Genomic DNA, 26417 nt, shown 5'->3' with positions numbered 1-26417 from the left:
AGCAACTTCCCGTCCCCTTCGGCAGGTTCTCCCAAGCCCTACTTCCTGCACTGCCTTACAGAAGAGCGTGCCGGGGCTTAGCGCGTTTCGAGGCCGCTGGAGGCCTGGCCTGGGGTGGCTGTGATCTGAGAGTGCGGCCGCAGGAGCATGGAGGGTCCTCCGGAGGGGGAGGCACCTGCAGCGGCGCTGGCCGCTGTGCTGAAGCACAGCTCGGCGCTGCCGTCCGAGAGCCCCCAAGTCCGAGGCTACGACTTCAACCGCGGCGTGGACTACCGTGCGCTACTGGAGGCCTTCGGCACCACTGGCTTCCAGGCCACCAACTTCGGGCGCGCAGTGCAGCAAGTCAACGCCATGGTGATGCCTGGGGCGGGACTTCCTGGATGGAGGGGGCGTGGTCACCAGTAGCAGCAATGCAGCACTTGAAGGGGGCGGGGGCTCCCTTGAGAAGGAGGCGTGTCCTCTGTCGAGCGGTCCAATAGGTGGAGAGAGGCAGGGCCCGTTCCGGGCGGGAGTTTCTGCGCTGGGAAGAGGACGTTGTTCCTGCACCCTCATCGCGTCCTACTTTCCGAATGATTCTAGTCTAGATAGGGGGCAGGTTATAGGTGACCAGTGAGAGTTCTGGACGGTGCAGTTGAGGAGGAGCCTGAGTCAGGACGGGGTCTGAGCTCGGATTTGCTTTTTCCGATAGGGAAGGAGGCCGGGCCTGCAAAGGTCATGCTCTCCAATTCCTTGAAAGAGGGGTAAAACCTGAGCGTGTGCCCTGAGATTTGGGCTGTGAATGGGGAGGAGCCTGCACAGGGGACGTTCGTTCCCTGGTTGCAGGTATTCCAGGTAGAAATGGTCCCCCATCCCTGAGTGGGCAGAACCTGGGGGCTAGTCCTCCGGCTAGTTTGGGGTCAGAGGGTGAGGGTAACTTGACCTCTCCTTTCCATCTAGATAGAGAAGAAACTAGAGCCGCTGTCGCAGGATGAAGACCATCATGCAGACTTGACCCAGAGCCGCCGCCCACTTACTGGCTGCACCATTTTTCTGGGCTACACATCCAATCTCATCAGTTCAGGCCTCCGTGAGACCATCCGTTACCTCGTGCAGCACAACATGGTAGGGACCTGGTGGGATTGTGGCCTTGGTCTTAGGGGCAAGATTATCGATCACTTAAATGACATAGGGAGACAGGGTCATTTTTTTTTTTTTTTTTAAGTTCATGTATTTTGAGAGAGAGAGTGAGCTGGGGAAGGGCAGAGAGGAGAGAGAATCCCAAGCAGGTTCACCACTGTCAGCATGGAGACCAATGTGAGGCTTGAACCCATGAACTGTGAGAGCATGACCTGCTCTGAAATCAAGAGTCAGACGCTTAACTGACTGAGCCGCCCAGGTGCCCCCCACAGAGTCAGTTTTAAGCAGAGGGACACGATCTAATTTTGTTTTGTAGTAGAGCTTCCCCCAAGGGTCACTGGATGAGAGTTGGGAATTACAAGCCATGCCTGGGATGAGGACAGGCCCCTTCCCGGGCCAACCTCACTGACTTGCTGCAGGTGGACGTCTTAGTGACCACAGCTGGCGGTGTGGAGGAAGATTTCATCAAGTGCTTGGCACCCACGTACCTGGGCGATTTCAGTCTCAGGGGGAAGGAGCTACGTGAGAACGGGATCAACAGGTGGAGACCCTGAGTGGTGCTGGGCAAGGGAGCTGGGCTGAGGGTCCTGGGACCCGATGCCCACATGCCTCATGTTCACAGGATTGGAAACCTACTGGTGCCCAATGACAATTACTGCAAATTTGAGGACTGGTTGATGCCCATTCTGGACCAGATGGTGCTGGAGCAGAACACAGAGGTGGGGCAGGAGTGACCTGGAGGCAGGCATGGTAGGAGTCAGGGGAGGCACTGCTGCTTGAAGCCAATGTCTCCTCCTAGGGTGTGAAGTGGACACCTTCCAAGATGATCGCCCGGCTGGGCAAGGAGATCAACAACCCAGAATCCGTGTATTACTGGGCCCAGAAGGTGAGGGCCTGGGTGGGGCAGATACCAGGCCTGGGCATGTGTTAGCTGGTTTCATCTTCATAGCCACCTGGGGAGCCAGAATGGTTTTCGTCATCTCCACTTTTAGGTGAAGAACCTGATGCAGAGGTTAGGTGGTTTGTCTGAGGTTGCACAGCCAGAGTGTGGTCTTGGTATCCTGGCTCTATTCCTAGACCACCTGGGATCAGTTGGGGTCGTGCCTCGAAACCCTCATGGGGCAGGGCACATGGTCCCACGCTCCTCAGAGGCTGAGCTCCAGCAGCCGGAATAACGAGAGCTCCCAGTCTTTGTCAGACACGATCCTTAGCGTTTGCCTTGGGTTTCATCCCGTATGCCTCTTCATCTGTGAGGGAGGTGCCGCCTCAGCACTTTAGTTGAGGAAACGGAGGCCCAGGGAACTTAAGCACTCTGCCCAGAATCAGGCAGAGAGGAGGGGATCCCACTGGGATGGGGACCAGCCTGCCCACCCTGGGCTCTGAGCCCCAGCTGCTCTCCTGTCTTCCTGTTTCCCAGAACCACATCCCCGTCTTGAGCCCAGCGCTCACAGATGGCTCCCTGGGCGACATGATCTTCTTCCATTCCTACAAGAAGCCAGGCCTGGTCCTGGACATTGTTGAGGGTGAGGTGCTGGGGCCACGAAGGAGCGGGGGAGGAGGGCTGGCTGGGCCCATAGCCTGACCACGGCGCTCTCCTCCCAGACCTGAGGCTCATCAACACACAGGCCATCTTTGCCAAGCGCACCGGCATGATCATCCTGGGCGGGGGTGTGGTCAAGCACCACATCGCCAACGCCAACCTCATGGTGAGTGGGGTTAGAGTACCTGGTCCCTAGCGAGGGTGGCACTTGGGCTTGCCATGCAGACATGCCTGTGCCATGTGCCAGGGAGACAACCGTGGACTAGACAGGCCATAATCTCTGCCCTCCCGGACTGAGGTTCTAGACAGGGCGAAGGGCAGCACACCAGGGCCACGCACGTCAGGTGGCAGAAACTGCTATGGGAAAAAACGAGGGATGACAATTGGCAAGAGAAAGGAGTGTGCTTCAGAAAAGGTAAGCTCTGGGAATTGCAACCTGTGAGCAGAGAACACAGCCAGCGCAAAGGCTTTGAGGTGCCTGATTTAAGTCAAGGAACACTTAGGAGGCCGGCGAAGGGGAACGGAAGTAAATAACCAGTCAGGCCTCCAGGGCCACCACTCGGGTCCTCACAGGCGCCCTCTGGCTTCTGTGGGGGGGAACGAACGGCGGGTTCTGGGTAAACAGTGATGGGACCCGGACCAGGGCGGGAGCCTTCTGTATATTTGGTGGCAGTCCCTGCTGAACAGATGCAGGAGAGTAGTTGCTAGATAGCAGGTGGGTTGGGGGCAGCTCTGGCCACGCACTGACATGGGCCTTTCCTTTGAAGCAAGGGGCCACTAAGGGCTTCCTTCATGCAGGACACATCCCTCAGCCTCTAGCTAGTCCCCTGCGTCCGTGTCTTTCTGCCTGCCTGTCTCCAGTGACTGCCTGACCAGCTCACCTTGCCCCTCCCCACAGCGGAACGGGGCCGACTATGCTGTCTACATCAACACGGCCCAGGAATTCGACGGCTCGGATTCTGGTGCCAGGCCAGACGAAGCAGTCTCCTGGGGCAAGATCCGGGTGGACGCACAGCCTGTCAAGGTGAGGGTGGTCAGCTAGGGGGCGGGGCGCAGTCTCCCAGAATGCGGTCACAGGCCCCGTGGTTCACCCGGGTCCCCTCTGCAGGTCTATGCGGATGCCTCCCTGGTCTTCCCCCTGCTTGTGGCCGAAACCTTCGCCCAGAAGACGGACGCCTTCACGCCCGAGAAGAACGAGGACTGAATGGCTACCGCACCAGCGAAGCCTCCCCTCCTCTATTTATTAGCGTGCAGTTCTCCCCTCACTCCTTGGTCAGCAGCGGGTCTCCAATAAATGGTCTCTGTGAGCCTGGAGTCTGTGCCCTTGGTGGCGGCGGGTCCCCCGGCTTCAGCCCGTGCCACCCTCCGCCTCATAAGCCTCTTCCCGCCAGCAGTGGACGCTGCCCCCCACGGCAGTCAGCAGGCAGGGCTCCAGGGGGTGGTAGGACAGCGACTGCACCACACCAGGACCCACGGGCAGGGCCAGTGCCAGGGCACCCTGTGGAGGGAAGGATGGGGGGCAGTTACCGGTGCAGGTCTCTCCCCTGACCTCCAGCCACCTGCCTCGGATCGCTTCCCTGGCACCGCAAACCTCACCTGCCCCAAAATGAACCCCTCTGGCGTTCCATCCCTCCAGGTGCTGGGCCAGACACCTTGGGAGTCTCTCTCTCTCTCTCTCTCACACCTCCCACCCCTTTATCAGTAAGTGCTCCTGGCTCTGCCTTTAGACCACGTCCAGACTGCGGATGCTCTCCACATTCACAGCCACCACCTTGCTCCAATCTTGTGTCTCTTCCCAGCTTCTCTCCCCACCGTCCAGGCTCTACTGGCCCACTGGGCAGCCTCTGTGCTCACCTCCTTCACCACCTTACAGTCATCGCTCAACACATACGGTCCCTTGAGCAGGCTCCAGATTTCTCTTCCCACTTCAAACATGTCCCTTCGTGTGCCCTTCCCTTCAGGGTGACTTCCTGTCTACCAGACTCTTGAGAAGTAGGCAGAACACTGGTGTGTTCTTAGTTCCCAGGCGCCGCCCCAGCCCTCCGTTTCCTCCATCCTCTTAGGGGGCTTACTTTCCCTGGCCAAGCCTCAGCCCTGACCCCATTAGGCCAGAACTGTCTGTTCCCAGCCTGACATCCTCACCAGACACATCAGGACAGGGCTCGGGACTGGGAACCGTGGGGATGCTCAGAGAGAGCTCAGGTTTCCTGAACCACAGCCCCACCTCAGCTTGGCTTCTGTGGCCTTGGTTAACCTGGCCCTGCAGCTGCCGCCGCGACCCCACAATACTTGTATCTCCTGACCAACGTGGGCCACACCTCCAAGCCTAAGCACACAGTTCCCTTTGCCGGGAATGTCTTTCCTGCTCCTCCCACTCACTCCTCCCAGCTCTAACAGCATTGCCTTTTCCCGGTGTGGGAGTGATGGAGGCACCCTGGTACAGAGCTGGGGTGAGAAGGCTCACCTCAACCAGGTCCCAGAAGTACACCTTCCCGTCCTCGGAGCAGCTGACCACGTGCGTGTCACGCTCACTCAGGCAGCAGTCCAGCTTGTACTCCTGGTTCTTATGGCCCGTGTACCTAGGGGTCAGTGGGATCAGAAGGGGCTGGGGCTGGGGGCTGGGCGGGGCTGGGGGTGGGGTGGGGGCCACATCCTTGAGGACTCACTCGCCCAGCAGTTCCCCGGTGTCCTTGTCTAGAAGCCGCAACGTGGAGTCCAGGCTGGACACCAGGGTGCACTGCCCGTCCCGGCTGAAGCAGGTACAAGTGATGGGGCCTGGGGGGGGTGGTGCGGGTGAGTGAGACCAGGGCCCCATCTGCTGCCCCCGCCTTCCCTGCCTGCCCCACAGCCCGGCCACACTCACTGCCCACGTAGTCTGAGAAGAGCTGCCCCATCCTCAGGTCGTAGCGCCTCACCCGGCCGTCCACGGAACTGCAGGAGGATGGATGCAGCTGAAGCATCACCCGGGGCCAGTAGGTCCATGGCTCCAGTCCCAGTACCCTCCTTGACCTTGCCAGGACGCTGGGGGCAAGGCTGGGCTTGCCCTTCCTGTGTACCCTTCACTGTCGTGCTCACACTCAAGGCTAGCCGTGGAAACTATGCACTAAAGTGAACTCACGAGTGTAATTCCGAGATGCTGGCTTTGAGACTTACACACCCAGGGCCAATCCGGACCCACTCCACCTGTTTCTGATACTGACTGAGCATGCTCTCTGGGCTAGTCCTTGGGACACAGCTGCCACCCAGCCAGGAGCACTTTCTGCCATCATAGAGCCCCACTGACTGAGAGTAATCTAGGAAGGCCTCCCCGAGGAGGTGACCTCTAAACTAGGACTTGAAGGATAAGAAGACAAACATCTGTGGTCCAGGAGACGTGTGGGAACAGGCCAGCAATAGGCTGGGAAGCCCCAACTGCCCCCACAGGGGGGAACGGCACTCCTCTGGGTTGTGGCAACACTTGGGCACCCGGGGTTGGGAATTTTAATTGTTCGCCTCCAGCAACTAGAATACCAACCCTCTGTGGGTGGAGATTTTTCCCGATTTCATTCACTGCTGTGTGTGCACTGACTAAATCACATGCAGGTGATGCTCAAAAAACACTAGGAGTAATTAGAAAGGGAGTCCAGGTAGAGGAAGAGCAAAGGCAAAGGTCCTGGGGTGAGAGCGTCCTTAGCACATGAAGAGAAATGAGACCAAGAATGGATAAAAGCTGAAAAACCAGCAGAGACCAGACTGTGCAGGGCCCTGTAAGCTGAGGGGAGAAGAGGAGATTTACAACCTAAGCAGAGAGGCAGCGGTGATCCCCCATGGCACCCGGGAGGGGTGAGGTCCTGGCTCCACTCACCCTGCCAGGATCTCATGGTCCGACACCTTCACACTGGATATGCCATCCCTGGCTTCGTCCAGCGTCTGCACTGGCTCAGGCCTTCGAGATCGGCAGTCCCAGCAGCGTATGCTAGAATCGATAGAGCCTGTGAGGCCAGCATGACGGTGAGGTCAGGTTTGGGCTGCAGGAGCAGCACCCTGCCTAGGCCCCAGACTCACCAGACAGGATGACCGTGGCCTCTTCATTAAACTGGACCGTGTTCACCTTCTGGGAAACAGGAATTGCCACTCAGAGGAGGCTGGACTTTGGAGGACTGGGATAAAGGCAGGGTTCCGGGTTCCAATGCACGTTAAGGCACGGGCAAAGGCTAGAGACAGGGGAGGTGAAAGGTTCTGGGGAAACTGCATGCTGGGCCATGGGGAAAGGATGCTTGCTCTGTAGTGGGTAGGGGTGGAAAGGTTCCCTGTCACCAGCTATACAATAATGCGGGTCCTCTCCGTCATCCACGCCCTAATGAGGCCTCTTCTTGCTCGTACTCACCCCCGCGTGGCCCCGGAATTTGCGAACGACCTGTCCTGATGCCACATCCCACAGCACCACCGCCTTGTCCCCGCCGCCGGAGCAGAGACTGCTGTTGTCAAAGGAGCTACACGGCATAGGAGGGAAGGTCAGTGTTGACGTCGGATCCCGACCTCGGCACCCGTATCGCGGCCTGGCCCCCAGCTCACCCGGCCGCGTCCAGCACCTCGTAGCCGTGGCCACTGTAGGTCCGCAGCAGCGTCCCCCGCAGCGGGTTCCACAGCTTCAGGGTCTTGTCGCTGCCGCACGTCAGACAGTAATTGCCATCCACTGGGGAACACCAGGAGGGGATTATAGGGCCGCGGGCCTCAGGAGGCAGGAGGACACGGAATGAAGAGGGAGCTCACCATTAAATCGTACAGCTCGCACTGCCCCCTGCCCGCAGTCCAGCGTCTTCACTCGTTTTTGCGGCAGCTCCGGGCCCCGCGGTTTGGGCTCAGGGAAAGCCATTTGTGTCAGGACCCTTCCCCACCGCCTTAAATCGGTTGGCACCGAAGATTTTGAGCCCTCGGCACCGAAGATTTCGAGCCCCCGGAACACAGGCTTGGATGTAACCTTGTGGTCCTCCGCGGTCTACTTCCTGTCTCTCACTTCCGGTTCAGATGTTTGGCTTCTTGAAGATAGTTTGGGGAATACTGGAGCCTGGTTCCAGCGTCCAGGTTTCTTTCCCCACTTCTTGTTTTCAAGGAACATTTTTGATCTCTTCTAATTGTCTGTCCCCTGCCTGGGAGGAGTCCTGGCCCCCGCCGCCGGGAACGGAGGCTCGAAGTCTGTGGGTGCTACTCTAAAAGCCATCCTCCGTTTCCGCGCCGGAAACTGCAACTCCCGCAGCGGAAGAGGCTCGACCTCCGACCCGCCATGTCCACTAACAATATGTCGGACCCACGGAGGCCGAACAAGGTGCTGAGGTGAGGACCCCCACGTCATGGGAACGGGGCTCGGGTTGTGGGGCGAGGCCCAGGGAAGCGCTTGTCCATCTCGGGGGTGGGACTTGAGTGCCTCTGACCCTTGACCCTGCCGCAGGTACAAGCCCCCGCCAAGCGAGTGTAACCCGGCCTTGGACGACCCGACGCCAGACTACATGAACCTGCTCGGCATGATCTTCAGCATGTGCGGCCTCATGCTCAAGGTGGGCGGCGCCGAGTTTCCCTCGGCGTAGCTCCGCCCGACAGCGAAGCCTGTGGGGGCAGCGGATTCGGAACGAAGCGGGGCTGCTGCCGAGGGGGCGGGGCCTGGCCGGGGGGCGGGGCTGAGCAAGGCGAGGACGTGAGGGAAGCGAGGGGTCTGGGTGGGTACGTGGCAAGTCTGTCTAAGGGTGGGGGCCAGGTTTTAAAGCGGTTTGGAGGGGACTCGAAAGGATGGGGTTCTTAGCATCATGAGGTGTGTTAGAGGCCAGTCTTCTTGGGCCTGAGAGTATGTGGAGGGGTCAGAGACGCACGCCGAGAGAGTAGGACCAAACACTGGGTGCCTGGAGTAGGCAAGGGGGAATGGGACTGAGGGACTCTTGGGGGCAAGGTCCAAGCTGCTTCAGATGGAATCAGTCGGTTGGAACCAGTGCCTGGTAATGCCCCGGGGGCGGGGGTGGGGGGGGTGGGGTGGTCATTGGTGTGCCTTTCATTGACCAAATCCCACCCACCCACCCACCTACCTTTCCCTAGCTGAAGTGGTGCGCTTGGGTCGCCGTCTACTGTTCCTTCATCAGCTTTGCCAACTCCCGGAGCTCTGAGGACACTAAACAGATGATGAGTAGCTTCATGTGAGTCTGGGCCTAGAGAAGGAGGGCTCCTGAGTTAACGGGGAGTGGGGGACCCAAGCCTACCCCTCCTTGACTGACACCTGTCTCCTGTCCCAGGCTGTCCATCTCTGCCGTGGTGATGTCATATCTGCAGAACCCTCAGCCCATGACGCCCCCCTGGTGATGTCAGCCTAGGACCACTCTGTCCACCTTCCCCCAGGCCTGGCCCCTGGCTGCCCAGCCTCCTGCCCTCAGCTGCTGTCCTGGGCTTCCATGAATGCGGTAGTCCCAGAGCCCGCAGCTGGCTGGAGGGAACCTGACCCTTTCCCTGGGATTCCACTTCTGCTGGGCAGAGGGGAATACCCTGGGCCTACCCCTCCTGCCTACCTTCCCCAACCTGCCTGCTGCGGTGGGAGATGCTGTCCATGTTTCTAGGTGTATCCACTCGTGTTGTTGTTGTTGTTGTTGTTGAAACCAGTTAAATAAAGTTTTGCATTCTGGCTGTTCTTTGTGACCTCTCTTTTCTGTGCATGGTGGGTGATCTTCCTCGTAGGGGGTGGGGGTGGGTGGGCTCCAGCTCTTCCACTCAATCAGGCCTTTGGTGGGGCTCTAGCCTGGAGCCTTCTGGTGGTTCACTTGCTTGTTTCACAAGCCTTGTGACTTAAGTCAGCTGCTAGAGACAGGGAAGTGACCCCTGTCCTCTGGCAATTTAGCACATGGGCTCTGCTGACCTGAGGAATGTGGGCTTTGATTTTCTTATCAGACAAATTGGGTAATATCAGCCAACTGGATGGAATGACAGGGACTGGGAAAAGCATGAAAGGCTGAGACCTCCCCCACTGGTCACTCCTCACCTGAGTACCGTGGGTATTTCTTTAACAACTAGGCTGGATACCTCCCAACCTCAGCACTCTCAGGGCAGCTTCCGTATCCGTAATCCTCGTAGGACAGAACAGGACCGCCATCAACCCCTGCTCCTAGCCAAGCTAGGTCCCTCCAAGACCCCAGCCTTAAAGGTCAATGGGACACCCTAGGATCCTGTGCACACCCTCCCACCTCCTAGCCAAAATTACACCCATGGGAAAGTCTGAGACCGATGCATCCACGGGGACAAAGGGGCACTCCGAGGCCACTCGGAGGTAGGGAGACACTAAAGGCTCTTCTGGCCAAACCAGCACCCTCGGGGCGGGGGGGGGGGGGGTGGATACGCCTAACGCCTCCCTACACTCCTAGCGTCCTCAGGGGTAGCCAGAAACAGCCTCAGCCCAGTGAGGCGCCGGGCCCCTGCCGCACTTTAGCTCCGCCCCCGCCAGCAACCATTGGCCAGGTCGGGTCCTGGGGGCGGGGCGTTTGCCCCGCCTTGGCCGGGCCCGGGAACCCCCCCCGGAGGCGGCCGCGGTGGCGGTGGAGGCAGCGGCGGCTGCGGAGCCATGGGGGCCGACGCGCGGCCTTTGGGGGTCCGCGCTGGCGGTGGCGGCCGGGGCGCGGCGAGGCCCGGGACGAGCTCCCGCGCGCTCCCGCCACCGCTCCCGCCTCTCTCCTTCCTCTTGTTACTGCTGGCGGCGCCTGGCGCTCGGGCCGCGGGATATGAGGTGAGCGCCGCCCGCGGGCGGAAATGTACAGAAGCTCGAGTGAAGCCCGAGTAGGATCGGGAGGTGTGGGTGGGTTTGTTCTGTGGGTGCCTAGTGAGTGATTTGCTAATACGACAGTGTGGTCTGAGGGCATGCTTTCCGTCATTGAAAGGTCTGGCTGTGTGAGTCTGAGACTAGGGCTCTCTGTACCTGCCTCCCTGCTTCTGTGGGTTGGCTCGCCTGGACTTTGCACGCACGCAACTGTGTGATTGAACATATGTGTGTATGTGGGTGGTGGGGGGGGGAGGGTGTTGCTTGAGAGCTGGGACTCTGGAGTCCGCCTGTCCGGAGTTGCAGTCTGGCTCCCTGACTTCCTGGCTCGTGACTTGGGGCAAGTCACTTAACCACTCTGATCCTCAGTGGTCTCATCTGAAAATGAGATCATATCGCCCCCACCCCCCAGGGTGGCTGCTTGGTATTTGCAAATGCTTGATAAACATTAGCTACTGCTATTACCATTTCCCCACGGTGTGAATGAGAGCTTCCCTGAGGGATTGTGTCCAGTGGGAGCTTCTCTGAGTGTGTCCTCGCTGGAAGGGCCGAGCCCCATTTCTCTGAAGCATTCACCTCTAGATCGAGACTTATCTTGCGCCCCCACCCCAAACCCCTACCCCAGCTTGCCTCTTAACCTTGGGTAATTGACAGGGTGTGTATGTTTGGGGTCCCTGTGCAGACATGCCCTATGGTACATCCGGACATGCTCAATGTGCACCTGGTGGCCCACACACATGATGATGTGGGTTGGCTCAAGACGGTGGACCAGTACTTTTATGGCAGTGAGTAGAGCGTGGGGGCCTTACCCCTGGGACTCCCATGGCCCCTTTGAGCCCTTCCAATCCTTTCTGGGTCCTGGACATTAGGGTGGGGACAATGCCCAGCTTGGGCTCCTGTGTTGAAGAATATCCCCCCTTGGCTCGTTTGTCCCTGACTGCCTGACCCCTGTGTCCACAGTCCATAATGACGTCCAGCACGCAGGTGTGCAGTACATCCTAGACTCGGTCATCTCTTCTCTGCTGGTGGAGCCCACCCGCCGATTCATCTATGTGGAGATTGCCTTCTTCTCCCGTTGGTGGCACCAGCAGACCAATGCAACACAGGAAGTTGTGCGGGACCTGGTGCGCCAGGGTGAGCCTGCCCCAAGGAAGTGAAAAGAGGAAGCCCAGCTCAGCTGCTGTTTCTGACACACCGCAGCTTCTGAGATTTTATCATGCCGGGTGCAGCCTGTGTGTGCATGTGGCTCCGCCTACCTGGAATTTCCCTTACTTGTGGAACTCCTATGCATCCCGCAAGGCCCCACCTCCAAGGGAACCTCAGGGGAGCCTGCCGTGCAGAATGCCCTCTCTTCCATAGCTGGCTTCATTGGCCTGGGAGTGACCCCTCTTCTCCCTCCAGGCCTGGGTTCACAGGCAGGTCTTCCTATCCCCTGCGTTGCCAACCCTGGCCCCATTCATGGCCCTGCCAATTGTCTTTGTCCTTCCCGGCACAGGGCGCCTGGAGTTTGCCAACGGTGGCTGGGTGATGAATGATGAGGCAGCCACGCACTATGGAGCCATTATAGACCAGATGACACTGGGACTGCGCTTCCTGGAAGACACCTTTGGCAAAGATGGGCGCCCCCGTGTGGCCTGGCACATTGATCCCTTCGGTCACTCTCGGGAGCAGGCCTCGCTGTTCGCCCAGGTGATTTCCTGACCTCTCAAGAACTGCCCATTCACCAGCTCTGACTTCTCCCTTGGCCACTCAAGCCCCACCCTTCCCTGCAAGCTCACAGGGACCAGGCCCTGTTCCCTGGCCCTTTGGCCCCTTGAGACCCTGCCCCTTGGGTGAGTTGTGAATCCCATTACTGCTACCCACCCCCCCCCAAAAAAAACCCCGCTTCTCTGCTCTGCCTCGGCCCAAGCTGACTCCACGCCAGGCCTCACACCTGCCCCTCACTGGAGCCCCCACCCCCGTTTGCTATGATCCCAGCTCCTCCCCAGTCCAGGTGGCAGGTGGAGGCCTGCCCCTCTTTCCCACCAGTTTCGTAATCTTTGACTTGACCCGGCTCCCTTTCCATGCTCTGATTCCTTCAGGCTGCGTAAGGGGGAAAGCCTTGAGCCAGGCCTCTTTCCAAGCTGGGGAAGGTGGAGGTCTGTTCTAGCGTTAGACCTACCCTTCCAAGCTCTCCCGAGGTGTGATCTGGCCCTTCCCCAAGCTTCCAAATGGGCTGGAGGCCTTCTGGTTTCAGACCCTGTGCTCCGACCCGCCCCTCCCATGTGGAGGGGTCCGGCGGTGGGTGATGAGAGGGCTGGGCATCTACTCCTCCTACCCTCCGATCCCGCTCATCCCTCCCCACCTCCAGATGGGCTTTGATGGCCTCTTCTTCGGGCGTCTGGATTATCAAGATAAGAGAGTGCGGGAAGAGAACCTAGAGCTGGAGCAGGTTTGGCGGGCTAGCGCCAGCCTGAAGCCCCCAGCGGCCGACCTCTTTACCAGTAAGGAGTTGGGGTGGGGGCAGGGCTGGCCCCAGGGGCCTGGGACCTGGGACCGTGCTCAGAGGGCCCTGGGTGTGTTTTTATACTCTGTTGTCATTGTCCTGAAACTCTTAATAATTTACGAACAAGGACCCAGCGTTTGCACTTGGCACGGGGCCCTGCAAATTCTGAAGCCCCTCCTGGGTGGGGCGTGGCAGGCTTTGACCCCAGGGCAGGTCTGGGGCGCAGGGCCTCCTCCTGAGCCTGGTGTGGCATGCAGGTGTGCTCCCCAATATTTACAACCCACCTGAGAAACTGTGCTGGGACACGCTGTGTGCCGACAAGCCGTTCGTGGAGGACCGGCGCAGCCCTGAGTACAACGCCGAGGAGCTGGTCAATTACTTCCTGCAGTTGGCCACTGCGCAGGTAACCCTACTGTGCAGGACCCATGAGGCTGGTGTTCATAATGCACCGGGCACTTTCCACAGCCTGGGCGTTCCCTAACACCTCCTTGGAACCCTCGGAGGGAGGGAACACTTCCTTCCCTATCACCACGTTCCCCTTTCAGATTTGTATGCATTTCCTTTTTTTTTTTTTTTTAAGTTTGTTTACTTATTTTGAGAGAGAGAGAGAGGGAGTGTGCGCGAGCAGGGGTAGGAGGCAGAGAGAGAGAGAGAGAGAGAGAGAGAGAGAGAGAATCCCAAGCAGGCTCTGAGCCGTCAGCATGGAGCCGGATATGGGGCTCGATCTCACTGACCATGGGATCATGACCTGAACCGAAATCAAGAGTCAGATGCTCAACCGACTGAGCCACCCAGGCTCCCCTGTGTGCATTTCTGATTAGAAGACTGACAAGGGGCGCCTGGGTGGCTCAGTTGGTGAAGCGTTTGGCTTCCGTGCAGGTCATGATTTCACAGTTCAGGAGTTCCAGCCCCTCGTCGGGCTCTGTGCTGACAGCTCAGAGCCTGGAGCCCACTTCAGATTCTGTGTGTCCCTCTCTCTCTGCCCCTAACCCACTCACATTCTGTCTGTCTCTCTCAAAAATAAATAAACATTAAAAAAAAAAAAAAAAGACTGTTGATGACCTTTGCCACCCCAGATGTTCACCGGGGCCATGAGACGGCATGACACTGTGCCTCAGTGCCCTCATTTGTGTGCTGGGCCCAAGAGACTTACTCAACAGCTTGTGGCTGTTTTCACATGTGTCCCTGTACTCCCACACGACCCACTTCCTTCCCTCCTCTGTGTGCACCCACACTCTTGACCACATGTATACCAAGAGACAGCTGAACACAGGGGTGGTTTAGGACCCTCCGGCCTGAGAATTCTCCATTCCATCCACAGGGCCAGCACTTCCGCACCAACCACACCATAATGACCATGGGCTCAGACTTCCAATATGAGAATGCTAACATGTGGTTCAGGAACCTCGACAGGCTCATCCAGCTGGTCAACGCCCAGGTAATTGTGCCCATCTCGCGTGCACGAGTGTGCTTGTGTCCCTGGCCTTTGGGTCATATGCATAGCAATGGGTCCTATCTTAGTTTTCTATTGCTATTTATAACAAATTACCAACAAACGCAGCGGCTGAAAAACAACAGAAATATATTACCTTCCGCTTTTGTAGCTCAGAAAGTCTGACACAATTCTCACTGGGTTAAGATCAAGATGTCAGCAGGGCTGGGTGCCTTCTGGAAGCTCTGGGGGAACGTTTCCTTGCCTTGTCCAGCTTCCAGAGGCCAGCCCCATTCCTTGGATCATGGCCTCCCCATCCTGCAAGCCAGCCACACAGCATCATCACTTCTCTTTCTTACTCTCACTGCTGCCTCCCTCTTCCATTTTTAAAGACCCATGATTACATCGAGGCCTGGCAGATCTTCCAGGATAAGCTATTTTAAGGTCAGCTGATCAGCAACCTTAACTCCACTCGCAATCTTCATTTCCTTTGGCTGTGTAACCTAACAGGTTCCGGGAATCAGGGCTCAGACACCTTTGGGCCTTTCCCATCTGAAACGTCCCCTCCTGAAGCACCTGGGTGGCTCAGTCACTTAAGCGTCTGACTCTTGATTTCATGGTTCGTGAACGATCTCGCGGTTCGTGAGTTGGAGCCCCAAGTCAGGCTCTGCGCTGATGGCGCGGAGCCTGCTTGGGATTCTCTCTCTCTGCCCCTCCCCTGCTCGCTCTCTCTTTCTCTCTCTCAAAATAAATAAAATTAACGTTTACAAAAAAAGAAAGAAATGTCCCTTCCTATCAGTTCCATCCCCAGGGTTGTCTGCCGGCAGTCTCCACGTCCTCACCTTCCGCTCACTGCCTGCACTGCTGTTTCACCAAAACCACTCAGGAACATCACCAGGGGCCTTCCGACAGACGTTTCTCGGTCCTCCCCATGACCCTGCGGAGACCTGAACACCTTGATCACTTTCTCCTATAAATATCATGTTCCTGGGCTGTCACTGGTTTTTCTCCGGCCACTCACTGCTTCTCTGCCCACTCCACACTCTGTTGGAAAGAGTCCCTTAGTTCATATCCTTAGCCTGCTGCTTCTTGGTTCAGGGACCTTGAGAAAGTTTCTAAGCACTCTGCCTTAGTTTTCTTCTCTAGAAAGTGGGCACAATGGTGGCTCCCACCTGAGAAGGCTGTTAGGGTTTAATGAGTTTATTTAATGTCTTTTGTTTTGTTTTGAGAGAGCACAAGTGGGGGAGGGGCAGGCAAACATTGGGGAACAGAGGATCTGAAGCGGGCTCTGCGCTGACAGCAACGAGCCCAACGCGGGGCTCGAACTCACAAACCGTGAGATCATGACCTGCGCTGAAGTCGACACTCAACCGACTCAGCCACCCGAGGGCCCCTTTAAGGAGTTCATTTACACAGATTAGTAGAACAGTGTCGGGTAAATAATATTATGGTTGTTTTTTATTATTACTATTATTATTACTATTTTATTATTACTATTATTATGTGTTTTATTATAATATTATTATTTGGGGTAGAAATAAAACCTTACGCTTCTCCTTTAATATACAAGCTGCGAAATCTCCTCCTCCAGGAAGGCTTCACCAAACTCCAGGTGGAGCTCTTGTACATGCTCTTGTACATGCAGTTCCCATAAATACCTGTGATACCACATCCAGGCTGATCATAACCAACTGTGTTCACGATGCCTCTCCTCTACTTGGCTGCGAATTCCATGAGAATGGGGCTGGCCTCTGCTTCTTAGACTGTGTCTGAAATCCTGAGCATATTGAAGAATCAAGCGATTGTTTGCTGAGTGAATACTGTGTGTGTGTGTGTGTGTGTGTGTGTGTGTGCGCGCGCGCGCGCGCGCGCACGCGCGCGCGCGCACGGGCGCAGGTGTAGACATGTGCACGCACATAAAGGCATGTGGTGCCACTCACTTCCTTTCATTTACTCAAGTGTTTAGTGAGCACCTGCTGTATACCAGGCACTGGGTTCACAGCACAAGCAGAACAGACATCTTTGTTTTCACGGAGGTCACCTTCTTGTGCCTCCACCTCCCTCAGCGGAAAGTGTGCCTCCTTTAATTATAACAGCGGTGTCATTTAGCAATAACCTGACAATGCTGAGGGATTATTCCTGCCCTATAATGTCACACTTAGTTTTTCCACAAACATTTTTAAAAAAAATTTTTTTTCAACGTTTATTTATTTTTGGGACAGAGAGAGACAGAGCATGAACGGGGGAGGGGCAGAGAGAGAGGGAGACACAGAATCGGAAACAGGCTTCAGGCTCTGAGCCATCAGCCCAGAGCCCGAGGCGGGGCTCGAACTCACGGACCGCGAGATCGTGACCTGGCTGAAGTCGGACGCTTAACCGACTGCGCCACCCAGGCGCCCCCACAAACATTTTTTTTCCCAACGTTTATTTATTTTTGGGACAGAGAGAGACAGAGCATGAACAGGGGAGGGGCAGAGAGAGAGGGAGACAAGATCGGAAACAGGCTCCAGGCTCTGAGCCATCAGCCCAGAGCCCGACGCGGGGCTCGAACTCACAGACCGTGAGATCGTGACCTGGCTGAAGTCGGACGCTTAACCGACTGCGCCACCCAGGCGCCCCAACAAACATTTTTAATCATAAAATTGGAGGGGCGCCTGGGTGGGTGGCTCCGATTTCAGCTCCGGTCATGACCTCACGGTCCGTGGGTTCGAGTTCCGCGTTGGGCTCTGTGCTGACAGCTCGGAGCCTGGAGCCTGCTTCGGATTCTGTGTCTCCCTCTCTTTCTGCCCCTCCCCTGCTCAAGCTCATGCATGCACTCTCGCTCTTTCTCAAAAGTAAATGAACATTAAAAAAATAATAATAATACAATTGGAATTTTTAAAACAAGCTTAGTAAAAATTTCAGGTTTATTCTTGCATCCGTGAAATTCTTTCCGTGCTGGTAATATTTAGCTTCTGGCAGAATTCAGTTTCACACTTGGCCACTGTTTTGTGCTCAAAATGTGTGTTAAGAGAATCTGACCCCCCCCCCCCATGCATGAATGCGTGCACACGTGTGTGAGGATGTCGGTGCACACCTGTGGGCCCCCTGGGAAGGTGCGGACTCCCGAGGGCTCACACACGGACACCTCCCCCCAGCAGCAGGCCAACGGGAGCCGCGTCAATGTTCTCTACTCCACTCCCGCCTGTTACCTCTGGGAGCTGAACAAGGCCAACCTCACCTGGTATTGGGGGGGGGGGGAGCTTGCGGGGGGCGGGGGGGGGTGTTGGCATGGCCTTTGGGTCCTGACCCTGCCCTCAACACCTCTGTTGCTGCAGGTCTGTGAAACAGGATGACTTCTTCCCCTACGCCGACGGCCCTCACCAGTTTTGGACTGGCTACTTTTCCAGCCGGCCGGCCCTCAAACGCTACGAGCGCCTCAGCTACAACTTTCTGCAGGTGGGTGGGTGCTGAGCCCAAGCGGGCGCCCAGCGATCCCGACAGGTCCAGGGCCACGACACGCCCTCTCTGCCCCCCAGGTGTGCAACCAGCTGGAGGCGCTGGCGGGTCCGGCGGCTAACGTGGGACCCTACGGCTCGGGAGACAGCGCACCCCTCAGTAGGTGTCGGGGCTGGTGAGGGGACGGGAGCATGTCCGAAGCTGGACGCCAGACCCTCGCCACCCCCTCGATTCCCTTCATAAAGCTCTTAAGAACCCGGCCCGCACACACGTGACCTGTCCCGTGTCCTTGGGGTCGGGACTGAGAGCCCTGCAGAGACCCCACCCGCTTCACAATCTGCTTGCAGATGAGGCGATGGCCGTGCTCCAGCACCACGACGCGGTCAGCGGAACCTCCAAGCAGCACGTGGCCGACGACTACGCGCGACAGCTGGCTGCCGGCTGGGACCCCTGCGAGGTGCGCGGGGTGGGGCCTGGGAAGGGGCGGGGACAGGGAAAGGCCGGTACCGAACGGAAGGGCGGAGACTGTAAGAGGTGGGCAAAGTGGGGTGGGGGCTAGAAGGGCTCGTAGGGGCGGGGCTTGGGACAAGAGAGGCGGGGGCAGGAACGGGGCGGGGCCTGGCAGCACTCCTGGGCGGGGCCTAGGGCGGGGTGGGCGGGGCCCGGGAGGGGATGGGGAGGAGACTTGGGTGGGCATCTAGAGCCGACCCACACCTTCACGCTCCCCCCCACAGGTTCTTCTGAGCAATGCGCTGGCGCGGCTCAGCGGCTCCAAGGAGGACTTCACGTACTGCCGAAACCTCAACGTCAGCGTCTGTCCGCTCAGCCAGACAGCGAAGAACGTGAGCTGGGCCCCGGGCCGGAGGGGCGGGGCCGGGAGCCAGGTCTGGTGGGTGGATAGAGCAGGAACCTGAGGACAGCGGGGCGGGGCCCGGAGGAGGTGGGGCTCAGACGGAGGGTCTCTGGAGGCACCCGAGGGCTGCGAAATTGTTTTGTTGGAGAAGCGACCTGTGATCACGTGGGGCGCAGTGAAACTGGGGTGGGACGGAGACCAAAGAACCCCGTGGGGGCTTGGGTCACCCGAGGGAGTTGCCGCCTGTGGTGGGTGGGTTTCAAGAAGGCCTGCTGTAACCCTTGCCCGTTCTGACCCTCCCACACCAGTTCCAAGTGACTATTTATAACCCCTTGGGACGGAAAATAGATTGGATGGTGCGGCTGCCAGTCAGCAAACACGGTTTCGTCGTGAGGGACCCGAATGGCACAGTTGTGCCCAGCGATGTGAGCCCATTCAATGAATATTCGTCCTATGAGTACCACCCCCCCCCCCCATGGTTACCTCCTGCCTTGGACACCTCCCCCTGAGCATTTCTACCCGCCCCCCCCCCCCCCATAATTATCTGCCTTCATGGATACCTCCTGCCATGGACACCTCCCTCTCTTGGGTAACTCGTTCTCGTGAATATCTTCCCCTCCATCAATACCTTGTGCCTGGTACTTTCTCTTTCTGTGAATATCTTCCCCCTCTGCCCCTTAACATCATTCCCCTTGGCCACATCTGTCTCCCTACCCATCCCCCTGCCCTGCCTCCTGAGCAGTCTTCCCCATTTTTAATGTCTCCTCATGACTTTTTTTTTTTAAGATTTTATTTAATTTTTTTTTTCAAATTGTATTTAAATTTTAGTTAACATAAAAGGATTTTTTAAGTAGGTTCCATGCCCCAGTGTGGAGCCCAACGGGTGACTTGAACTCATGACCCTGAGATCAAGACCTGAGCTGAGATCACGAGTTGGGTGCTTAGTTGACTGAGCTACCCAAGGCACCCCGGGATTTTATTTTTTGAAGTAATCTACATCCAACGTGGGGCTCGAATTTACAACCCTGAGACTGAGTCGCATGCTCTACGGACTGAGCTAGTCAGGGGCCCCAAATTTTATTTTTGTAGTTTTTTTTTTTTTTTGAACGCTTATTCTCTCCATCCTGGAACGCCTCTTCCTGCGAATCTCTTCCTCCCCCGAGAATCTGCCTTTCCCTCATTCCCTTGCTTCAAGGATCTCTTTCTCCACTTCCTCCCTCACTTCTCCTTCTCCCACAGTCTCTACACCCTCCAAGCAATGCTTTCTCCCCACTTGATGAATCTTCTCTGCAATCTCTGACTCAGAATTTCTGACACCCCCATCCTCCCTGGCCAACACTTTAATTTCTTCCTCCCATTTGGGGCTCCTTCTCCTGATGGAGTTTGACCCGGCCTGTGTACAGCTCAGTAGGTTACTCACAGTCTCTTGACTCTGTTTCCCTCTTCCCTTACTTGAGGTGGTGATACTTCCTAGCTCAGACGGTCAGGAACTGCTTTTCCCAGCCTCGGTGCCTGCCCTGGGCTTCAGCATCTACTCAGTAAGCCAGGTGCCTGGCCAGCGCCCCCACGCCCACAAACCCCAGCCCAGATCCCAGCGGCCCTGGTCCCGTGTCTTGGCCATCCAAAATGAGGTGAGACGGTCGGGATCCCCTTCCCTGTTGCTGTGAGAAATTTGAGGTATCATGGCGAGCCTCATGGAGTGGATCAGTGGATGAACTACATCAGTTCATGGTGTAGTTACCAGTCTCCCATTATGTGTCCTCCAGTGAGTGACCACTTCCCTTTGAACCTCAGTGTCCTTTCCTGGGACTGTTGTGCGGACCCAGTGTAATCACGTGTGACACTTGACAGATACGAAAGAGCTGACGGTGGTAGGGGTTTGCAAATTAAATGAGGCAAGTCAGAGACTTGAGGGAGGGAGCCACGTGGCCACTGGGAGCGGAGGGGCGGGGGGTGGCACGGAGAAGGACCCAGGCAGGCAGCGAGCAGCAGAAGCAAAAGCCCTCAGCCAGGAGGGTGGCGAGTGTTCAAGGAACCCTCTGTGGCTGGAGGGGCGGGTGTTGGGTGACAGGTCAGACTGTGCAGGACTTGAGGGCCCAGGGGAAGGCTTCGGCTTTTACTTCCAAGGAGCCACGTGAGGGACAGGGCTGCACTAAGACTGTCATGGGGCCCCAGCACTTTTGCCTTTGTGGGTCCCTTTTTCCATTAAAAAAAAAAAAAAGTTAAAAATTATATTTCAGGACCAGGTGGGTATAAAAGATGAATATTATTAACCAGTCTTCATTATAACATACTCCTAATTATTACATTTAAGTTTTCTTCTGATTCCAAGAGAAATTAAAATTTACACATTTCTGTTGGCCCCTAAAAGTCTCTTGGGTGGTGCCACTGTGGTTACTCGGTCAAACGCCCAAGGCAGCCCTGGGCCTCAGCGGACAGGCTAGGATGGTACTTAGGGTGTCCCTGGCGCCCTCTGGCGGCCGCAGGGCGAACTGACGGGGAGGTGAGCCCGGAAGAGGTCAGCGGCATTAGTCCCAGAAGGCCACGGAAATGGTTAAGAAGTGATCAGCTTAAGGAGAGGGTACAAGGTAGATCTGTTAGGATTTGTTAATAGGGCCAGGCGAGGAGATAGAGGGAGGGACGGTACCTCCTGAGCCCCAGGAAGGATGACGCTACCCTTGGCTGAGATGATGGTCATTCACGTCTGTCCGCCTTTTCTCTGCAGCACATCCGGGCTAGGTTTGACCCTGACACAGGGCTCTTGGTGGAGATGGAGAACCTGGACCAGAACCTCCTGCTACCTGTTCGCCAAGCCTTCTACTGGTGAGGCGGGGGGAGGGGGGGTACCACTAGTCCAGGGAGGGGGTGTAAGTGGAGCTGGGGTCACCTACCTTGACTCTCACCTGCCCTGGTCCAGGTACAACGCCAGTGTAGGCAACAACCTAAGCACCCAGGTCTCAGGTGCCTACATCTTCAGACCCAACCAAGAGAAACCATTGATGGTGAGCCGCTGGGCTCAAACGCGCCTGGTGAAGGTCTGTGCCCAGGGGATGACGAGTGGGTGTGTGGGGGGGAGGGGGGTGGAGTCTGGGCGGGCGGTGAGCTATGTGTGGGTGGGTGTGGGGGGGTGGAGTCTGGGCGGGTGTGGGGGTGAGTGTAGGATTTGCACCTCCATCATATCCAAAGACAGCTAAGACCTGAGGGGAATACTTGAGGATCTCCCCACTGGGCGGATATTCATGGCTGGTTGAGTAACAGCCCTGTCTTAGAAGCAAGAACAAAGGCTTTCACATCTGCTGTGGGTGTCGGGATTATACTTGGCCTTGGAAGCTGGAGGTGGGGTGTATTCACTTGGCCCGTGAATGGGGAGGGCCGGGTGGAATTGCTCGAAGGCTTCACTGAGGATTATATCTGAGGTGGGGATTTGAGAGTTCACACTTGGATAGGGCTTGGGTGAGTCTCCCTTGGGGTGGATGTCTGAGGGTGCATCTGGCCGGGACAGGGCCCACCCTTGTGGGACCTCTCGCTGATATTTCCTCGTAGGGCAGGGATGGCACAGGTAATGGCAAGGTTCACATTTACCCTGCTTCCCCTTGAGGTGAACCTTCCGCATACCTGGGTCGCTGTGTTAGGATATAGTTTTGCCTGTAGTAACAGTTGCCAAAATTCATCGTGCCTAAAACACGATCGGCTTTCTTTCCATCTAACAGAAAGTCTGGCTGGGCCATCCAGGGCAGGTGGGGTGATTTCACAGTCATCCAGACCTCTTCTTCTTTTTTTTTTTTTAATATTTTTTTAATGTTTATTTTTGAGAAAGAGACCGGGTGTGAGCGGGGGAGGGGCAGAGAGAGAGAGAGAGAGAGAGAGAGAGAGACAGAAACCGAAGCAGGCTCCAGGCTCTGAGCTGTCAGCACAGAGCCCGACACGGGGCTTGAACCCACAGACTGCGAGATCGTGATCTGAGCCGAAGTCGGACGCTCAACCAACTGAGCCACCCAGGCACCCCCATCCAGACCTCTTCTGTCTCACTGGTCTACTTTTCCTCAACATTCAGCTTCTACCTCCTGGCCCAAGATGGCTACTCAAGCTCCAGCCATTGTACTTGCATTTGAGCCAGTGGGAGAGGGAAAGAGGCAAGGAACGTTGTTTACACCAGGTTGATGGTTTTCCGTGGAGCAAGCCATGGTCACACAGCTACTGATAGCCTCAGGGAAGACTGGACAATGTAAAGACAATGTCTTTAGTCCGGGTAGCCACTTGCCAAACTAGAATCCTGTTCTAAGGAGGGAAGATGGGGCAATGGTGGGCAACAATCCTATTGCCACACTCAAGAATGACGCAGTAACATCTGACGGAGGAAGTGTGGGCATCACACCTAGGCAGGTGGGAGAGGTGGGGTTGACCCGGGTGTAGGCCTCTGTGAGGTTTATAGCAGGGGTGGATATTTGCAGGGCTCACCCGTGCTCAGGTGTGTGCTTAGACCTGCCCTCCACCCCTACCTGCCTGCAGACACCCTTGGTGCAGGAGGTTCACCAGAACTTCTCAGCCTGGTGTTCCCAAGTGGTTCGCTTGTACCGAGGACAGCGGCACCTGGAGCTCGAGTGGACGGTGGGACCAATCCCTGTGGGGTGAGTGGCACCCGCTGGGACTGGGGGGCTGGGCGCGAGGGCAGAGTGGTGCCGGTGGAGCTCACAATCTTGCCATCCCCTCGGGTATAGTGACGGCTGGGGGAAGGAGATCATCAGTCGCTTTGACACCGTGCTGGAGACAAAAGGACTCTTTTACACAGACAGCAATGGCCGAGAGATCCTGGAGAGGAGGTCGGGGTGACCGGGGGCAGCCACGGGTGGCCTGCGGTGTGTGGAGGGCCCTGGGATCGTGGGAGCATCTGCTGATCCTCTGAGTGTGGGAGGGAGGGGATGACGGGGGAGTGAGAAATGGATGAACCGGGGAAGGGGAGCTGGACCCCAGGCCTGACCGAACCCCTCCACCTCCCCAGGCGGGATTATCGGCCCACCTGGAAGCTGAACCAGACTGAGACAGTGGCAGGAAACTACTATCCAGTCAACAGCCGCATTTACATCAGGGTATCCCCCCCCATCCTGCTCCCCACTTCTCAGCACCCCTCCACAGAGTGGGGGTCACCCCTCAAGCTGAGCATCTCCCAGCTGTCCTCGGTGGTCTCCCCCATCCCCTGTGGGGCCTGCCTGGGGGTGTGGCTGCCTGGCTGTGGGGCCCCTCACTCTCCCCACCCCCCCCCAGGATGGCAACATGCAGCTGACGGTGCTGACTGACCGCTCCCAGGGGGGCAGCAGCCTGAGGGATGGCTCTATGGAGCTCATGGTGAGTGGCCAGAGCCCTGAGCCAGTTCCCACTCTGGTGCCTACTGGACCTTGAAGCCTGTGTCCGTCCCCGTTCTCTGCTAGGTGTAGCCCCCCGCCTGTAGTTCCCACTAAGCTGAAACCTCTGTTCCTATGTGACAAGTTTACTTCTCCCTTTTGTCCCCTCCCTACCCAGCCCCCCACCTCCTCCAGGCCCTGATTTGTCTGCCCTGTCCCGTTAGATCCCTACCTCCCTCTGTCCCAGACCCTTGCTAGGTTGACTCCCCACTTCCGTGGCGACCCTCTACCGGACCTTTCTCTGCGTCCATGCTTCCCACTCTTCGGTTTCTCTTGAAATTTCCACGAGCCCTGGGCCAGCAATTGGCCAGGGGGACCCCTCACCCTGTCCTGTGGACTCCCTGCAGGTGCACCGAAGGCTCCTGAAGGATGACGGACGTGGCGTAGGGGAGGCGTTACTGGAGGACGGGTTGGGGCGGTGGGTGCGAGGGCGCCACCTCGTGCTGCTGGACAAGGTCCGGACCGCGGCCACCGGGCACCGGTTGCAGGCAGAGAAGGAGGTCCTGGCCCCACAGGTGGTGCTGGCCCCGGGTGGCGGCGCCCCCTACCATCTGAAAGTCGCCCCGGGCAAGCAGGTGAGGGGCACTGGGCCGCCTGGTAGGGGACCCCAGTGAGCCGCGGTGGGTTTTCCCGGCCTAATGTGGGTCCCGCTCCGCCTGCCCCTAACTCGTCCTGGGGAGGCCATAAGCTAGTCCCACCCCTCAGCTCAGCCCGGTTGCCCCGCAGGCCCCGCCCAGTACCAGCCTGTTCAGTCCCCTCTGCCGGGACTGGGTCCAGGCACAGCCTCCGCCCTCTCCCCTTCAGCTCCCACCCTCCTCCCCCTACTTTTGGTCCAGCCCTGCCTTCAGCCCCGCCCCCCATCCCAGTGGGTCTCCGGCCAGATCAGTTTGGCCCTTTCTGCGGCTCGGTCCCGCCCCCAGCCCGGCACCGCCCTGTTCCTGGGTCTCTTTATAAGGGGTCATCGCCCCTCCCCGACTAAACCCCGCCCCTTGCGTCAGAGCCCCGCCTCCTAGCCTCACCGCCTCAGCCCCACCCCGCTTTCCGCAGTTCTCGGGGCTGCGCCGGGAGCTGCCTCCCTCCGTACACCTGCTCACGCTGGCCCGCTGGGACCAGAAAACGCTGCTGTTGCGCTTGGAGCACCAGTTCGCTGTAGGGGAGGACTCTGGCAACCTGAGCTCCCCCGTGACCTTGGATTTGACGGTGAGGAGGGCGGAGGTGGGAAGGAGACAAGACCCAGGCAAAGAAAGGAGGGAGAGGCGAAACCCCGCTCTGTCCCTACTCAGCCCTGCCCATATCCACTGCCTGCAGGACCTCTTCTCCGCCTTCACCATCACCTACCTGCAGGAGACCACGCTGGTGGCCAACCAGCTCCGGGCCAGCGCCTCCAGGCTCAAGTGGACACCAAACACGGGTGCGGGCCTGCCCGGAGGGGCTGGGAGCTGGGAGCCGTGTGGGAATGTTGGCCAGGACCCAGGTGTAGAGAGCTCTAGTGTTCCGATCCTGGTTAGCAGTTTAAGGGTCTTAAGTGAGTCCGAGCAAACTAGCAGTGGGTCTTGAGGGTTTGAGATGGAATCCCATGGGTATCTAGTTCTGGGGAAAGGGGTGTGTCTGTCACCCGTGGAGTTGGCATGATGGTCTTTAGAATAGGGCTGGAGGGTGTGATGGAGATGGCCAGGCACTGGAGACAGATTTGGGGGTGGTATTCAGGGCCTGGGGGGGGGGGCAGTTGAAAAACAGGTCTGGGAATAATGCCCCAGGGACAGATTTGAATTTGAGAGTGTAAGGCCTTGTGTAGGCCCAGGGAAGGAGCAGGGGGAGGGGTGAGACAGAGGAAATCTGTGGCCCTTACTCCTCCCTTGCTCCTCCCCAGGCCCCACACCCCTGCCCTCTCCCTCTCAGCTGGACCCCACCACCATCACGCTGCAGCCCATGGAAATCCGTACCTTCCTGGCTTCGGTCCAATGGGAGGAGCATGGCTAGACACGCTGGGAGCAGGCGGACTCTCCCCCTCCTCCTCCTGCTGCTTCTGCCACCAACAAAAGCCACTAAAATGCCACTACCAGGCCTTGGGTCAAGGTGTGATTGAGTGGGGTTTTTTGTTGCTGTTTTTTTGGAGGGGATTTAATTTGTGACCTAGAAAAGTCAGCAAGCATTATGTGACTCTTGACCTGAGGCCTTGCAGGAAAGTCACTTACCGGCCTGAATCCTGACTCCAGACTACACCATTCACACCCCACCTCATCCACCACTCTGTCTTCCACTCCTCCTTCCCTCCTTTGTCCACTCAGGCTGTGGCACAGCTGTCCCTAGGAGCCACGGGGGGGGGGGGGGGCCTGCATTGGATATGGGCCCAGAGAACCGAACATACCTGGCGGGTGGAGGTAGGGGGGCT

The 26417-nt window shown here is 57.5% G+C and overlaps 4 protein-coding genes across 7 annotated transcripts; 3 read left to right on the top strand and 1 right to left on the bottom strand.

Moving 5' to 3' along the window:
- Positions 1 to 13: 13 nt before the first annotated feature.
- On the top strand, positions 14 to 3963 carry DHPS (deoxyhypusine synthase). 3 transcript variants are annotated; one of them, XM_047833878.1, is made up of 9 exons: positions 14 to 354; positions 937 to 1101; positions 1536 to 1657; positions 1739 to 1835; positions 1916 to 2002; positions 2534 to 2639; positions 2719 to 2822; positions 3555 to 3680; positions 3765 to 3963. In XM_047833878.1, exons 1-9 carry the CDS (start codon positions 148 to 150, stop codon positions 3858 to 3860), a joined length of 1110 nt encoding a protein of 369 aa, XP_047689834.1. In that variant the 5' UTR covers positions 14 to 147; the 3' UTR covers positions 3861 to 3963. The 3 variants fall into 3 exon arrangements, with proteins under 3 accessions (XP_047689834.1, XP_047689849.1, XP_047689840.1); XM_047833893.1 differs by having other exon boundaries at positions 2719 to 2844; positions 3626 to 3680; positions 3765 to 3903; XM_047833884.1 differs by lacking the exon at positions 14 to 354 and adding an exon at positions 512 to 831.
- WDR83 (WD repeat domain 83) lies at positions 3840 to 7673 on the bottom strand. Its single transcript, XM_047833899.1, has 9 exons — positions 7409 to 7673; positions 7211 to 7331; positions 7023 to 7128; positions 6701 to 6749; positions 6501 to 6627; positions 5520 to 5587; positions 5323 to 5431; positions 5121 to 5235; positions 3840 to 4154 (listed from the first exon to the last, which is right to left on the bottom strand). Exons 1-9 carry the CDS (start codon positions 7509 to 7511, stop codon positions 4005 to 4007), a joined length of 948 nt encoding a protein of 315 aa, XP_047689855.1. The 5' UTR covers positions 7512 to 7673; the 3' UTR covers positions 3840 to 4004.
- A 163-nt stretch (positions 7674 to 7836) lies between these two features.
- WDR83OS (WD repeat domain 83 opposite strand) lies at positions 7837 to 9302 on the top strand. The gene is made up of 4 exons (XM_047833910.1): positions 7837 to 7969; positions 8085 to 8190; positions 8720 to 8817; positions 8914 to 9302. The coding sequence occupies exons 1-4, from the start codon at positions 7920 to 7922 to the stop codon at positions 8978 to 8980; spliced, it is 321 nt and encodes a 106-aa protein (XP_047689866.1). The 5' UTR covers positions 7837 to 7919; the 3' UTR covers positions 8981 to 9302.
- An 854-nt stretch (positions 9303 to 10156) lies between these two features.
- Positions 10157 to 26100, top strand: MAN2B1 (mannosidase alpha class 2B member 1). Of its 2 annotated transcripts, none has more exons than XM_047844450.1 (24): positions 10157 to 10388; positions 11101 to 11203; positions 11379 to 11552; positions 11914 to 12107; positions 12769 to 12901; positions 13161 to 13306; positions 14225 to 14341; positions 17473 to 17558; positions 17653 to 17773; positions 17854 to 17932; positions 18121 to 18230; positions 18508 to 18615; positions 18935 to 19051; positions 20084 to 20257; positions 21352 to 21449; positions 21544 to 21661; positions 23136 to 23254; positions 23345 to 23446; positions 23626 to 23713; positions 23889 to 23969; positions 24373 to 24600; positions 25073 to 25225; positions 25334 to 25436; positions 25896 to 26100. In XM_047844450.1, exons 1-24 carry the CDS (start codon positions 10227 to 10229, stop codon positions 26003 to 26005), a joined length of 3024 nt encoding a protein of 1007 aa, XP_047700406.1. In that variant the 5' UTR covers positions 10157 to 10226; the 3' UTR covers positions 26006 to 26100. The 2 variants fall into 2 exon arrangements, with proteins under 2 accessions (XP_047700406.1, XP_047700414.1); XM_047844458.1 differs by having other exon boundaries at positions 10158 to 10388; positions 17476 to 17558.
- The last annotated feature ends 317 nt before the right edge of the window (positions 26101 to 26417 follow it).

This window comes from Prionailurus viverrinus, chromosome A2 (assembly GCF_022837055.1).
Source record: "Prionailurus viverrinus isolate Anna chromosome A2, UM_Priviv_1.0, whole genome shotgun sequence".
NCBI lineage: Eukaryota > Metazoa > Chordata > Mammalia > Carnivora > Felidae > Prionailurus > Prionailurus viverrinus.
Note: the sequence above shows the minus strand (reverse complement) of the source record. Positions and strands in the feature narration are given on the sequence as shown.

Excerpts from the sequence above, each read along its gene's own strand:
- WDR83OS (XM_047833910.1), top strand. The coding sequence starts at position 7,920 with ATGTCCACTAACAATATGTCGGACCCACGGAGGCCGAACAAGGTGCTG. Across the intron at positions 7,970-8,084 it reads AGGCCGAACAAGGTGCTGAG|GTACAAGCCCCCGCCAAGCG; the intron begins GTGAGGACCCCC and ends ACCCTGCCGCAG. Across the intron at positions 8,818-8,913 it reads CAGATGATGAGTAGCTTCAT|GCTGTCCATCTCTGCCGTGG; the intron begins GTGAGTCTGGGC and ends CTCCTGTCCCAG.
- DHPS (XM_047833878.1), top strand. The coding sequence starts at position 148 with ATGGAGGGTCCTCCGGAGGGGGAGGCACCTGCAGCGGCGCTGGCCGCT. Across the intron at positions 2,003-2,533 it reads TGTATTACTGGGCCCAGAAG|AACCACATCCCCGTCTTGAG; the intron begins GTGAGGGCCTGG and ends CCTGTTTCCCAG. Across the intron at positions 2,640-2,718 it reads GGTCCTGGACATTGTTGAGG|ACCTGAGGCTCATCAACACA; the intron begins GTGAGGTGCTGG and ends CTCTCCTCCCAG.
- WDR83 (XM_047833899.1), bottom strand. The coding sequence starts at position 7,511 with ATGGCTTTCCCTGAGCCCAAACCGCGGGGCCCGGAGCTGCCGCAAAAA. Across the intron at positions 5,588-6,500 it reads GACCATGAGATCCTGGCAGG|TTCCGTGGACGGCCGGGTGA; the intron begins GTGAGTGGAGCC and ends ATCCTCCTGCAG. Across the intron at positions 5,236-5,322 it reads ACCGGGGAACTGCTGGGCGA|GTACACGGGCCATAAGAACC; the intron begins GTGAGTCCTCAA and ends ACTGACCCCTAG.
- MAN2B1 (XM_047844450.1), top strand. The coding sequence starts at position 10,227 with ATGGGGGCCGACGCGCGGCCTTTGGGGGTCCGCGCTGGCGGTGGCGGC. Across the intron at positions 10,389-11,100 it reads CTCGGGCCGCGGGATATGAG|ACATGCCCTATGGTACATCC; the intron begins GTGAGCGCCGCC and ends GTCCCTGTGCAG. Across the intron at positions 25,437-25,895 it reads CAAGTGGACACCAAACACGG|GCCCCACACCCCTGCCCTCT; the intron begins GTGCGGGCCTGC and ends GCTCCTCCCCAG.